The 12,743-nt window shown below is 38.8% G+C and overlaps 1 protein-coding gene across 1 annotated transcript; it reads left to right on the top strand.

Moving 5' to 3' along the window:
• The first annotated feature begins 541 nt into the window (after positions 1-541).
• Positions 542-12,262, top strand: LOC110800975 (uncharacterized). Its single transcript, XM_022006288.2, has 7 exons — positions 542-639; positions 738-824; positions 908-1,063; positions 8,565-8,723; positions 9,197-9,250; positions 9,345-9,482; positions 11,847-12,262. Exons 1-7 carry the CDS (start codon positions 550-552, stop codon positions 12,213-12,215), a joined length of 1,053 nt encoding a protein of 350 aa, XP_021861980.2. The 5' UTR covers positions 542-549; the 3' UTR covers positions 12,216-12,262.
• Positions 12,263-12,743: the final 481 nt, after the last annotated feature.

The following is a 12,743-nucleotide window of genomic DNA, read 5'->3' as shown; positions in this document are numbered from 1 at the left end:
GTAAGTTTTTTTTTTAGGAAAAACGGGCGGTCATGTGTAACTTGTAAGTTTATAACCTGAAAGTAGTTGAGTTCGGATCCTCTAGAGTTTTAATAAAACTCTACAAGATAGAGTTGTATCTAAACCGTACGTTTTAAAATCAATGGCTCACATTATTGGGAAGTGAAAATATTTGGGTGAATATTGATGAGAAAAAATTGAAAGGATTTTGGAAAGATAACATATGAGCCATTGATTTTTCATTCAATGGTTGATATTGCACAAACTCTACCTTGTAGAGTTATTTTAGAACTCTAGAGGATCCAAAACCAAAGGAGTTGGATGGCAACATCATTTTACAGTTTGAATTTATTATAACATATTTGTTTATGATATTATCTTCCAAATTATGGTATGATTTGATACTATTTCTCCTAATTAGGTAATAAAATATTTGTTTCATTAGTAAATTGATTTTCTATTAATTTCTGGGGATCTTTTTCCCTATAAAAATGAACCTAGAAGATGACACACCTCACAAATTTACAAAGTTACAATATCATGGCAACAATGCAAATTATTTGTCTAATTATTTCATCAATTTTTTTGGGAGGTGTTCTTGGAAAATCATTGTCTCAACAACCAATCCTAACTCTCAAGGTATTTTCTCTTTTATTAGTCGTTTATAATTCCTTTTTATAATTCTAGGGTTTCATTGGTATATTTATGTTTTTATTTTTCTTTCATTTTTACCACAGACTAAAAATGGACAAGTTTATGATTGTGAGGATTTTTACAAGCAACCAGCCTTCGACCATCCTGCATTAAAAAATGATATTTCTAAGGTACCATACACACGTTCTGTTGATTTTTACCAGCACTACTTTATACGGAGTATTGATTCATGTGTTGTTGTGTACATGTACAGGTGAGACTACCCATGGTTCATTTTGGAACAAAACCTAAGAACATTGGACTCAAGGAAGGTGGTTGCCCGCCCGGTACTGTTCCAATTTTAAGGGTTAATACAAGAGAACCCGGTGAACCTATACCCCCACCCCCACCAGCACCACAAGAACATTGTGTGAGAATTTAATCTTTCTCTGCTTATTTGCATCTCTATTTGATCTTTCTCTGCTTATTTGTATCTCTATTTACTCTTTCTCTGCTTATTTGCATCTCTATTTAATCTTTCTCTGCTTATTTGTATCTTTATTTACTCTTTCTCTGCTTATTTATATCTCTATTTAATATTTCTCTGCTTATTTGTATCTCTATTTACTCTTTATCTGCTTATTTGTATCTCTATTTAATCTTTCTCTGCGTATTTTGTATCTCTATTTACTCTGGAAATTTCATTAAAATAAAGCCATATGGCATCTACAATCAATTTTGTTCCCTAAACTAAATGAGAAAATACTGAATGAGAAATTCTTTTTTCCAAATAACTAAATGAGAAAATACTGAATAACGGCTACGAACTCATGTACTTTATTTGTGCACTTTGACCAATTTAGATAAAATAAATTTATTAAATAAATAAAAAATACTCTGTAATAATTGCATATAATAACAATAATAATTATAGATTTATAGTGAATCATAAAAACAATACTTTTCAAGATATTTTTTAAATAAAATAAAAATGAGATTTTAAGAGAATGACGAGCGGTATATAAATTACATATTTGAAAATATCGGTATCAAAGAGAACTTTAAATGTCACAAAACTCTAGGAAAACAGCTACTCGCACTAAGTACCTACCTTTAATAAGTGGGTTAAATCACAACTCACAAGACTTTAAATGTCAATGTACACTAATTTGTTCTTTAGGTGTACCGATAATTTCAAGGTATACTCGAATAGTCTTTCTTATCTTGAATTAGTCAATGGTCAAATCACATGTCACGTCAACCTTAAGTGTGACCACTCGAATAATAATTATTCCTTCCAATTTTATGTTAATATTTATTATATACACGTGACCACGCAAATAATAATTATTCCTTCCAATTTTATGTTTTTTTTTTTTTGGTGTAAGAGAGGAGGACTTCCATTAATTAAGAGCAAAAATTACAACTAAAGGAGTAAACAAAAAGACAGACGAAATTAACATAATAAAAATGACGAAAGCATATAACTAAAACAAGCAGACCACCAGTTGACTCCGTAGCTTCATGCTGCAATTGCAGGTACTCTACGGAGCAACGCCACACCACTTAGCTCCTCCAATAAAATGGCTCTAAGACCCACCGGGGCCGCCTCCATGATAGACAGTTTGGGGGTGTGCTCAATTCCAAAGTTTGCTAACCAATCAGCCGCCCTATTGGCTTCACGGTAGCAATGTTGGACCACCACCTTCCACTCTTGTCTTCGAATCATCTCGTGACATCTACGAACAATATGATAATTTGGAGAGCTAGATTTAAAGTCTCCTAGCAGACTTTGGACTACTACAATGGAGTCTACCTCAAGGACTATCCTTTTCAAGCCCCTATTCCATGCATAAGATAAGCCTCGTAAAACTGCTAAGAACTCAGCTTTTGTGCTTGTAGATATACCACAGTTAGCAGCGAACATGCCCATCACTTCACCTTGATCACCACGAATAATACCTCCCGCCCCTGCAGCACCTGGGTTTCCCCGTGAAGCTCTGTCCGTATTCAATTTTGCCCATCCCTCCCTAGGATACTCCCACTTCACCCACAGTTCACTTCTAGTTCTTGTTCTGCCACCACCACCTTCTTGAAAGTCCATGGCTCTCTTTATGTCGTGCACCCTGGCCATTATGAACCCAATTTGATCTACTGGTATTTCAGCTTCTATATCAAAGGCCCTGCGGTTTCTCCACTTCCATAACCACCACAAAGTTGTGACAAAAACAATAGGCCAATCTTCATCCCTAGTGCCATCATTCAGCACATTTCTCTCAATCCATGTATCAAAGGTGTTATGGAACAGTTCATAGTCGTTCAATGCCGGGAATTGTCTCCACACTAAAATGGCCGTAGGGCAAGTCCGTAGAATGTGCTCTATATTCTCTTCCACCTCTCCACACACAAGGCAACGCGGGTTGTCTGTCATACGACGCAAAAATCTATTGGCATTCGTTAAAACCCGGTTGTGAAGCACCAACCACAAGAAAAACCTTAACCTTTGTGGAACTCTCAATCTCCATATATATTTCCACTCTTTGGTTACACCTAAATCCTGCTCTCCCCTAATGATCTTAAGAGCTGATTTTATAGTAAACCGCCCTGTTGTCGAGCCATTCCAGTAGATTTTGTCAACTGCTTCATCGTCTTCGATTAACTCAAAGGAATCAATAGTTTGGAGCATCGAAGGAGGTAGATAATCCGCATACCTTTCCCACTTCCAGCCCGTGTTCGGGTCCCAGAAGTCTTGCACCTTCATCTCTTGTATATCGACAGGGGGTATTTCCGTCGCCACTTCAATCAAAGGGTGTTTGGAAGCCCACCTATCAAACCAGAACAAAGTACTTTTGCCATTACCCACTGCTAGACTAACTCCCTGCCTTAGCACATCAACATTATCTACAATTCCTCTCCACGCATTGGAAGCACCCGGTTTGTGTTTAAACATATCAACCGAGCATTTGCCATCACAGTACTTACTTCTTACTACTTTCGACCACAAAGAATCAGGTTCAGACAAAATTCTCCACCCCAGCTTCGATAAAAAAGCCGCATTGGCTTGGCGCATGGATCGAATTCCTAATCCTCCGTTCTCCTTATCTTTTGTGACTGTGTCCCATGCCACCAAGTGAACTTTGCGCTGCTCTTCGGACCCTCCCCATAGGAACCGTCTAGAGATACGGTCAATATCATCACACGTAGTACGGGGGAGCTTTGTGGTTTGCATCGTGTAGTAAGGTGTGGAGCTGAGTGAAGCTTGAACCAGAGTAGCTCTTCCAGCCAATGAGAGTGTTTTTGTTTTCCAGCCTGCTAATTTGTTATTAATTTTATCCACTAGGAACTGATACTCTCGTTTGGAAGTACGCCCATTGATCGTGGGTACTCCTAGGTATGTACCTAGGTCGCTCGTCTCTTCCATCTGCAATTCAGAACAAATTCCTTGTCTACATTCCTCATTGGTATTGCGAGAGAAATAGACTTTGGATTTAGCAATACTGACTTTACTCCCAGACATATCACAGAACTGATCTAAACATGCTGTTATAATTTTGGCTTGGTCCAACGACGCTTCTCCGAACAATATTAGGTCATCTGCAAAGGCTAAATTCGAGAGTTGTGGCCCATGTCGACTCGCCCTTACTGCTTTCCACGTCCCCACTTGGACTGCTCTATCAATTAGATGAGTTAGCCTCTCCATACAAATCACGTAGATGTATGGCGATAGGGGGTCGCCTTGCCGAATTCCCCTTGAGGGTGTAAAGCTCTCCGTTGTTTCTCCATTCCACAAGACTTGGAGTGTCGTCGAGCTAATACATTTCATGATAACATCAACCATATTTATTGGTAAGCGAAGTTCTATCAGAGAGTTTCGAATAAAACTCCATCTCAAACGATCATAAGCCTTCTCAAAATCGATTTTCAAAGCCATGTATCCCACCGCTCCTTGTTTTTTCCTCATTGTATGCAGCATTTCCTGTACAATAATAATGTTATCTGTGATTTGACGACGAGGGACAAAACTACATTGAGTCGGAGATATGAGTGATGGAAGCACTGGCTTTAGTCGATTAACAATCACTTTGGTTGCTGCCTTGTATACGATGTTACAAAGCCCAATGGGCCTAAATTGAGTCACATTTTGCGGGCAGTCCACCTTTGGAATCAAAACAAGGAACGCTTTGTTGAAATCAGATGGAAATTCCTTGCCCTCTACCACGTCTATAACAAGCTTAGTCACATTATTGTGGACAACATCCCAATACCGTTGGTAGAAAAGCGGTTGGAAGCCATCCGGTCCGGGGGCTTTAAACGCCTGCATGCTTTTGATAGCTCGAACAACCTCACATGCAGCATATGGGCGGTTCACTAACTCCATCTCATCTGTCGACATTGAAGGGAAATCACCTGTAGTGAAGTTGCTCGTGTTGTAATCTGGATTCTCCTCCTTAAACAAATCGTTCCAGTATTGAACAACCATACCTTTAAGTAAGGAAGGGTCTGTCACCCAGGCCCCATTCTTATCTTGCAACATATCCACTTTATTTCTATGTCTCCTAATCACTGTTGCAAGGTGGAAGAACTTAGTGTTTCTATCCCCATCTTTAATGGCTTCAAGGCGTGATTTCTGGAACCATATCATCTCTTCTTCTTGCAACACCTCGTCTAGTTCACGACGAAGTTTGGCCTCCAACTTGATCAATTTCCTCTCCCACTTAATCGAGAGCCTTTTTTGCACTCCTTCGATTCTAGCCCACAATTCCGACTTCTTTCGAAAGATGTTGTGAAATATTTCTCGATTCCACTTATTGAATTTAGAAGCAAATTCAGTTTGAAAGGGAATGATCGGAGCGGACTTGTCCCAGTTCGTGGTTACGAACTCGTCAAATTTAGCATGACTTAGCCATGCTGCTTGAAACCGAAACGGCTTTATAGATGCAGGTACAGGCGCAAAGCCTCCAGAACTGACGATGATTGGACAATGATCCGATTTACATTTAGGTAGGTGACGTACTGTTGCATTCTCAAACTGCACCCTCCATTCATCATTGCATAAGAATCGATCTAGTCTTGCAGCCTTGTATGTGTCTTCTGTATCTCCCCTAGACCAAGTGTGATTTGGGCCCGAGAAGTTGAGGTCAATCAGTTCATTTGATTCAACCCAATTTGAAAACTTCCGACACCTTCGTTGCATCTCTGCTCCACCTACTCCTATTATTTCTTCCATCGTAGTGGTATCGTTAAAGTCTCCCCCTAGTATCCAGGGTCCCGAGAAACGACGCTTAGCCTCTTCCAGTGCTTCCCACAGTTCTCGTTTCAGGCTTGAATCCGGGCTAGCATAGATGGCTGAGAAGATCCATGGTGCTTCCCCTACCTTCGAAATTTCCACAGTAATATGTTGTGTGTGGGAGTCCAACACGTTGACTGTGATCAGCTCTTTCTTCCAGAATAACCAAATCCCCCCTCTAAACCCTTGTGCATCGACTCGAAATTGGCCCGAAAAGCCAATTCGATCGCAAACTTTCTGTGCCGTCTCTCCACTAATGTGGGTTTCTACCAAAGCTAAAATTGTTGGTTTGTTAATACGGATTAAATCACGTATCATTGTCAAGAAAGCTTGACTGCCTGCACCTTGGACATTCCAGATCATGATCTTGATTGACATATTAAACATAGGGAACGAAGGGTATCTATCGACCGTATTCAACGGTATATTAGGCAGAATGTCCATGTATGCGGATCGAAGGTCGCGCATAGGGTGAACTAACTCCATTGGGAGTTGAACTGTTGCCATCAAATCCGGTGGGTTGCGGCGAGGGGGGAGGAACGAATCGATCTGAAGTTCCACCTTGTGCACTATTGGGAGCATTGAGACCATCAAAGGTCCTTCTGTGGTGTAATCTATGAATTTTGAGTAGGCTGGAGGGGCTTGAATCTCCAATGTTATCGGAGTTATCCATGGTTCCATCGTAGCCTACTTGATTCGTTCGATGTTCACCGTCTGGAGGTTTCGCTAACTCAAAATTCTTTTCCACAACGTTTTCTTTGCCTTCTGAAGTCACAGTAACATTGGCTTTAATTAAATTAACCTTCCTTTCCCGTGATAAGTTAAGCGGTAATCTCGGGATATTATTCTCTTGTAGAGGTAAGGTAGGATTCTCTAGTCCAATAACAGAAGGGTCTTGTTCCGAGTGAATATCCAGTTTCCAATTAATACTACTTTCCTTATCTTTGGCCGAGCAGTTTGAGTCTGCATCCAAATCTACTGTGGGAATATATTCCAAATTGTCACCCGATTCATTATTCTGTTTGTCATTAATAGACTTGCTTCCCAAGGAAATATTTTCCTCCCGAATAATTTCCTCTTCCATATATTGGCACTGGTCTACTATAGTTTCCTTAATAATATTCCTTTCGAATTCGAAATCTTCCTCCGTTTCCATATTATTTCCATTCGAGTTGTTATCTTCAGTAACTTGATTTAGAGCCGCAAATATCGAACCGCTTTTGACCAAGTCAATATTATTATGATTCTGCTCCTGATTTCTCGCCCTGTATCTTTGGTTTCCAACCCCAACTTTAGGCGTCGATCTATTCTGTTCACTCGCTTTCGGATCGGCTTGCTTGGTTTGGACCCCCTTTGCCTTCGCTAGAGTCTTCCTTGGTAACTTTTGGACTAACATCCAAGTGCCGTATTGATCTTGCTCTTCTGGGCGCAGGACCTTGGGACCCTGTGTTTCTAGCACAGGCAACGCATTACATTGGCCTTCTGCATGTTCATCTGTTCTTGTGTGTTTAAACTTAGGGCATTCTGAATCTTTGTGCCCTAAGTGACCACATTTGAAACATATCTGACGAAGCCCTTCGTACTGGATCCTCCATACCCGTCCATTGAGTCTGAATTTTGATAACAATGGTTTTGAGAGATCTACTTCGATACAGAATCGAATATATTGTCCACGATCCATCGATTCTGTATTCTTATCAATCCTTACTACTCTACCAATTTTTTCTCCAATTCGATGGAGGAATATTCTATCGAAGTATTCCACTGATAGGTTTGGTATGCGAACCCACGCTGTGAGAGTCTTAATTGGTTCCTCATCTGGGACAAAGTTGGGCACCCATTTTCGAATAGTGAGATAGCTGTCTCCAATCATCCATGGACCCTGAGTCATAACAAAATCGTAATCTGCCATGGAAGTAAATCGGACTACATAGTAAGCACACCCAACATCAGTGAGTGCAATTTCTCCTTTCAAGCTCCACATTAATTTCAGCCTTCTTATCAGAACCGCATAACTCAATCTCTTATCAAATAGTTTGATTATCAGCGAATGTTTCCACGGAAGTCGAAGCCGTCTTTTTTCTTCCTTCGAAAGCAGGATTACAGGGCATCCTTCTTCATCTTCTTCTCCATCTTGCAAGTCATCATCAGAAGCCAGATCCTCATCATCTATGACCTGAGTCACTCCACGATGGCCAAGGTGTCCCTTTGTAGCAGAACTATACGAGCGAATCTGCTGTTCTCTCGTTTCCATGAGGGGGTGTGTATCCTCTGCACCAGCGTCCGTTTCCATGGATTGAACCATTTCCGCCATTGCTTCCTGTCCATGTTGTACCACCGCCTTACGTTTGACCTTTTTGCTGCTTCTTTGAACCAGATCCGACTCTTCAGTCGAGAGCGTTTTTTCCATTTTTGAGGGGAATTTCAACCTTTTGGAATATGGTTTATTTTGGTAGAATTATCCCAATTTTATGTTAATTATATTTATTATATACATGTGACCAAACGAATAATCTTCCTTCCAATTTTATGTTAATTATATAAATTATATATACGTGACCATGCAAATAATATTTATTTCTTCCAAATTTATGTTATTTATATTAAATTATATTTGTGATATTAATTCTATTTTTTGATGCAGAGTGCTGTTATTCAAACAAACTTGGATGATTCAAATAGGAAGTTCTTCAAATCGAATGCTGCCATCTCCATCTACAGACCGCAAGTACAACCAACTCAATGGTCGTCGAGTCGAATTAAATTATTAAACGGGGCAGATAGTATCGAAGCTGGATGGATGGTTCGTATATTTACCAAACCCCCTTATTTTTATAAGCAAAAATTAAGTTCCGCCAAAGTTATACTAGACCTGATTAATAGACAGGTCCGGTTTGGATTGGGTCATGACCAAAAGGTCAACCCATCATCTCGGGCCGGATCAAATATGGGCCAAATCTTCGTGCCCAAACCGGCTATATATTTCAATTCGGAGAAAAAAAAATTGATTTTGAACCATTTTCGAGACGACCAATTTTTATAACTAAAGATCAGTTTTGGATTGCCCAAAACCCGCACAAAAAAAAATTGGTCCGAAAAAACAGGCATTAAATTTCTGCACAACTTCATCTTTTTCTGGGTCAGGGTGTTGGGTTCATGTTGATCAGGTCTAAGTTATTTATTACGAAGTACATTTTACCGCGTATGATATTTCGTACTTCTTTTTCATTGTGTGTTTATTGTCACTTTATCAGGGTGCTTAATTCTCATTTTCAGGTGAATCCTAGTTTATTTATCGATCATGATACCCACCTCTATGCAAAGTTTACAGTAAGAATATATATTTAGTGTTTATATTAATATTTTAATTAAGCAAAACAAATTACAAATTTGTACGTAAAAAATGTTATTATGTTTGTTATAGGCTGGACAACAAGGATGCATAAATCTTCAATGTCCAGGTTTTGTTCAAGTGTCAAAAGATGTACCTCTAGGCGTTGTCCCGGAAAAATATTCAGCAATTGGTGGTGTACAATATACTTGGAACATTTCTGTTGAAAAGGTATATTTTTAACCCTCCGTCTCTTAAAAAGTTTGACCATTAACAGTGTATTTGGTTACTTGACTTTAATGAGTAAAATAACTGTAAAAATGTCGAAATCCTCAATTGTATTGTGTTTGTTTAGTTGAAGAGAAAACTATGAAAAAATAATTGTGCGAAATATTTGTAAAACCTTTTAGTTATATTGGGAAATATAGTTTTCCTTTCAAAATCAAAGAAAAAACTACTTTTCGTGTGGGAATGAGCCATAAAGAGCAACAAGCCAATAACATTACAAATTGGGAATGGGAGATTCGAACACGAAACCCATCATACACAGACCATCAATGTTAACTACTATGCCAATACTTCGTTGGTAATAGATGGGAAAATTATGAAAAGTTAGAGAAATCTTAAACTCTCTTATTAATTTCAACAACTTTCCTCGCTAAACTAACCAAACAATGGAAAACCAGGTAAAATAGACCGAGTCTGAGTCTAAGAGAATATTGGACCCACCCATTTTAAAGAATATGGACCCATATGAGTCTCAAATAATTGGACCTGGACTATAAAATAGTTGGGGCTGATTCAATAGGGTCTGGGTCGGGTCATGGATACATGCAGTGGCGTATCCAGGATTTTGAAACTGGGTAGACACTTTTAAAAGAAACAAAAAATACAATTTTTTTAAAAAATAGATAAAATGATAATGATAATTTGCGGAGTACTAATTACAATGTTTACATAAAATTTATCAATTTCACCGTTATTTTATAAATTCTAAGATTTTAAAGATTATACAAGAAATATGTATACGCAATACTCTGTGTTATATAAGCAAATTTCAAAAATATACGAAGTAGAAATTAAAAATCAGATGAGAATATGACGTGCCACCCCGAAAAAGAAAAAAAATTGGAATTTTAAAAATAAGGTTTATATAGTTAATCTACAACAAACAAACATAAAGGCAGATGCTAGAGTGGTTAGTGAGGAAATCTAGTTATGATTGTCCCCTTCGATCATGGGTTCGACTCCTACATTGACCAAATTTTTTCTTTTTTTACATACTCATCCTATTAAAATGATTTTTCAGTTAAAAAATTGTGTCTACCCACGTTGCACTGTACATCCGCCACTGGATACATGGTCATCCCTACTTATTAGATTTGTTTCAAGGTATAATCCGATATAACTGTCAGTTTTCAATTTGGATTAAAAAATAGTCATTCCTATAGTATTCATGTTAATTTTGTAAGTCACGTGATTTAGATTGAATTATAACTGCCAGTTTTAATATTTTGATTTTTAGTTTTGTAAAAAAAACAGAAAACTGTAAACAAAAAACGATACCAAACGGACAATCTTTAGGGAGCGTTTGATTCGGGGTCTTTGTCAAAGGGAAAGGGAATCAACTACCTTGATTCCCTTTAAGTTGTTTGTTAGGCCAAATCAATCATTCTCTTTACCCCCGTGATTCCCCCACTTACCTCTACCATGATTCCCCACACCCCCCAAGGAATCATCCATACTCCCAAAGTCCTCTTCACCCAACTACCTAACTACCCTTTGGCCACCCTTGACAATTTATGACACCACAACATCCGTCAACCACCAGCCCGCTAACACCACTCCGACCACATTCACGGCTAGCACTACTCCGACAACCACCCAACCACCTCCAACACTACACAACCACCACCAAAAACCTACTCTAACTCCCTCAAAACTACCCAACCTCCACCAAACACCCACCTACCACCACGAATCCACCCTCTTATCACCGGAAATCTAGCCTATCACCACGAAACTACCAACCCACCTACGAAAGCCACTAAGCCACCACCAAAAACCACCTCAACACCCGTATTAAACTCTAACCTCCCCCAAAAACAACCCACTCTCTCCAAAAATAACTTCAACCACTTGAAAATCATACCTACTACCCTAAAAACAACATCAATTACAAATAAAAATCTACAAAGTCACTAGATCTAAGATATGGAGATAAAGGAGAAGAAAGAGAAAACAAAGGAAACAGAGAACGTGGAGGCGCAACGGCGGGGAAGGGGAGCAACAACGACGAAGAAGTGAGGAGGAGGGACGGAGTTCCGACGGATGAGGGGAGGGGGAATAGTGGTGGTTTTAGATTGAAGGAGGAGTGGTGGTTGTAGATCAAAAGAGAGGGATGGCTATGTATCATGGGGTTTCCTTTTCTCTTTTGTAAACCAAACAAGTTGGGAAAACAAAGTGTTTTGCTTTCCATCTCATTCCATACCCTTTCTTGATTCCATTCCCTTTACCCCGTGTGAACCAAACGACCCCTTAGTTGTTTTTGTTTATTTGGATTAATTCATGTGTATAATAAACTTTTGTATACAGCATTCAGATGATGGAAACTGGTGGGTCACAATAAGTAATAATGGTAGATTATATCCAATCGGATATTGGCCCAAAACTCTATTTACAAGCTTAGCGGATGTCGCCAATCAAGTTCAATGGGGCGGAGAAATCAGCAATCCAGGCCCAATAAGCCCACCTCCTGAAATGGGTAGTGGTATGAAGGCAGTTTATAACACAAGGTTTTCGTCGTTTTTACGACATGTAACGGTTGATACTGATATTTCTAAAGATGTTGAGCCCCAAGGCACATATAAAGCTTTCAATTGTCCTGATCTGTACACCGTCTTGGATTTTGGTCATTCGGGTGATTATTGGGGTCGTCTTATGGTTTATGGAGGCTATAATTGATCGTTTAACTTCTCAGTTTGTATAATTTAACTCAATAAGATATTGAAATTTTGGTGTATGGATCATTGTTGCGTGTTACCTGATTCGCTAATTTGAGACTCGGTATGGATTCGCAATTCACTACTTAATTTTGTTTCATGTTCATCATGGGCAGAAGCAAAAATTATACATTGGGGAACTTAGCATACAATTTTTATAACAACGTAAAACAAAAATAAAATTTAAAAACATGTGACGGTTGATACTGATATTTCTAAAGATGTTGAACCTCAAGGCACACATAAAGCTTTCAATTGTCCTGATCTGTACACCGTCTTGGATTTTGGTCATCGGGATGATTATTGGGGTCGTCTTATGGTTTATGGAGGCTATAATTGATCGTTAAGCTTCTCAGTTTGTATAATATAACTCAATAAAATATTAAAAATTTGGTGTATGTGTCATTGTTGCTTGTTACCTGATTTGCTAATTTGGGACTGGGTATGGGGTTCGCAATTCACTATTTAATTTGTTAATTAGACCAAAATT

The sequence above is a fragment of the Spinacia oleracea genome, chromosome 4 (assembly GCF_020520425.1).
Source record: "Spinacia oleracea cultivar Varoflay chromosome 4, BTI_SOV_V1, whole genome shotgun sequence".
Taxonomy (NCBI): Eukaryota; Viridiplantae; Streptophyta; class Magnoliopsida; order Caryophyllales; family Amaranthaceae; genus Spinacia; species Spinacia oleracea.
This window is presented reverse-complemented; position numbering and strand designations above follow the sequence as displayed.

Excerpts from the sequence above, each read along its gene's own strand:
- LOC110800975 (XM_022006288.2), top strand. The coding sequence starts at position 550 with ATGCAAATTATTTGTCTAATTATTTCATCAATTTTTTTGGGAGGTGTT. Across the intron at positions 8,724-9,196 it reads GTATCGAAGCTGGATGGATG|GTGAATCCTAGTTTATTTAT; the intron begins GTTCGTATATTT and ends TCTCATTTTCAG. Across the intron at positions 9,483-11,846 it reads GGAACATTTCTGTTGAAAAG|CATTCAGATGATGGAAACTG; the intron begins GTATATTTTTAA and ends TTTTGTATACAG.